Source organism: Limulus polyphemus, unplaced genomic scaffold (genome assembly GCF_000517525.1).
Source record: "Limulus polyphemus unplaced genomic scaffold, Limulus_polyphemus-2.1.2 Scaffold1817, whole genome shotgun sequence".
Lineage (NCBI taxonomy): Eukaryota > Metazoa > Arthropoda > Merostomata > Xiphosura > Limulidae > Limulus > Limulus polyphemus.
Window position 1 is genome coordinate 140418 of NW_013667427.1, and position 1458 is coordinate 141875.

The following is a 1458-nucleotide window of genomic DNA, read 5'->3' on the forward strand; positions in this document are numbered from 1 at the left end:
CCACAGATGGTTCTCTACCTTAGTACTTTATAAAGATACTTGTCACTTGTTCAACATACTAAACAGGACTTACCTATTGTCTTGTACCACAGATGGTTCTCTACCCTCTTCAGACACATGTAGAGCTTTTTTGATTTTGCTTATCTCATCATCAGTTGCATCAACCTCTGACTGAGACATTTCTGTATCTGTGAATTTTTCTTCATCTTGCTCAGATTCTGATTCAGACTGTTCTTCATACTCCGAGTCTGAATCTGAGGCAACTGAGCTACTTTCTTCCTCGGCAGAGCTTTCTTCTGACTCTGATTCTGCCACGATAAAACACTTTCATCATAATCACATATATTATGTGTATGAAGTAACACTTTGCTAGTTGAACATCACGAAGACTACTTTTTAACATCACGTTATCAACTCAAGAACATCTGCTTAAAAAACACTAAAACAAATATAACAGAATTAAGGCAATGGAAGACGATAATCTTATTGAAGCCTTTATTTTAAAATAAATAACTCTTTATGCACCAATAGGCTAAATGGCCTTGTCAGAGACCCCTATGGTTCAGGTTTTTAAATCCGTTCCTATGATTTAGGCACAACCATTCGTAATTTTGAACTGTGGACAAGAAGGCGGCAAAGAGCTGTTTTTAACCAAATAGTGGGAATGACAGTAAGTTTCATAATGCACCCATTTGTGAAAGTATGAAGCATTTGGTATTACCATTTTTCAAACCCCAGGTCTTTAGATCCCCAGTCCAATATGCTAACCACTAACCCGTGTTCTGGCCCTTTTCAAACTCTAGTCTAACAATTCAGAAATTCTGGCAAACTTGTCAGATTTAAATTGTCTCAACTTACCAGCAACCATCTTTAATCACACAAGATCAACTGAGAAATTAAGCACAGATTCGAGAACTTTATACGATCAATTTTAATGACAAAAGTACGACTATCATAGTGGTTTTATATCTCTTCTAACTCACCAGAGTCAGCCTTTTCACTCTCACTCTCTTGAGTACTTTGTTCTTCCTCTGTTGAAGGGAAGAAACACGGCTCTTTCCTTCTGCTAGTAACATCACTCTCCGAATCAGAAAGCTTTTGCTCCTGTTCTCCATCTAGCAATGTTTAAGAAAAGTCATCACGTCTCATTACTGTGTTGCTAAAACAATTAGGGTGAATCTTGTGAAGCCACTTTGATTACCCTAAATGATTACTTGATAGTTTTTAATACGACTACTTATAATTTATCCTCTCGTAACTTACTTGTACCTGAATGTTTCGACTGACACAATTTTCATCACAAAAGCTCCCTAGTTTTAAAAATTGAAAAATATCATCAATAACATGATAGTTCTAAATCCCAACTTAAAATTACATAAAAAAACTTATCAGCCTTATTATTGTCATGTTTTTTAGTATATATATATATATATATATATATACACACATACATACATA

General features: G+C 35.0%; 1 protein-coding gene across 1 annotated transcript in view; it reads right to left on the reverse strand.

Annotated features, from left to right (window-relative positions):
- LOC106465047 (histone-lysine N-methyltransferase SETD1-like) overlaps nt 1–1458 on the reverse strand; it is a 28457-nt gene that overhangs the window by 12949 nt on the left and 14050 nt on the right. Inside the window, 2 exon segments of the mRNA XM_022392858.1 lie at nt 74–308; nt 984–1115. Coding sequence (XP_022248566.1) covers nt 74–308; nt 984–1115 — 367 coding nt within the window.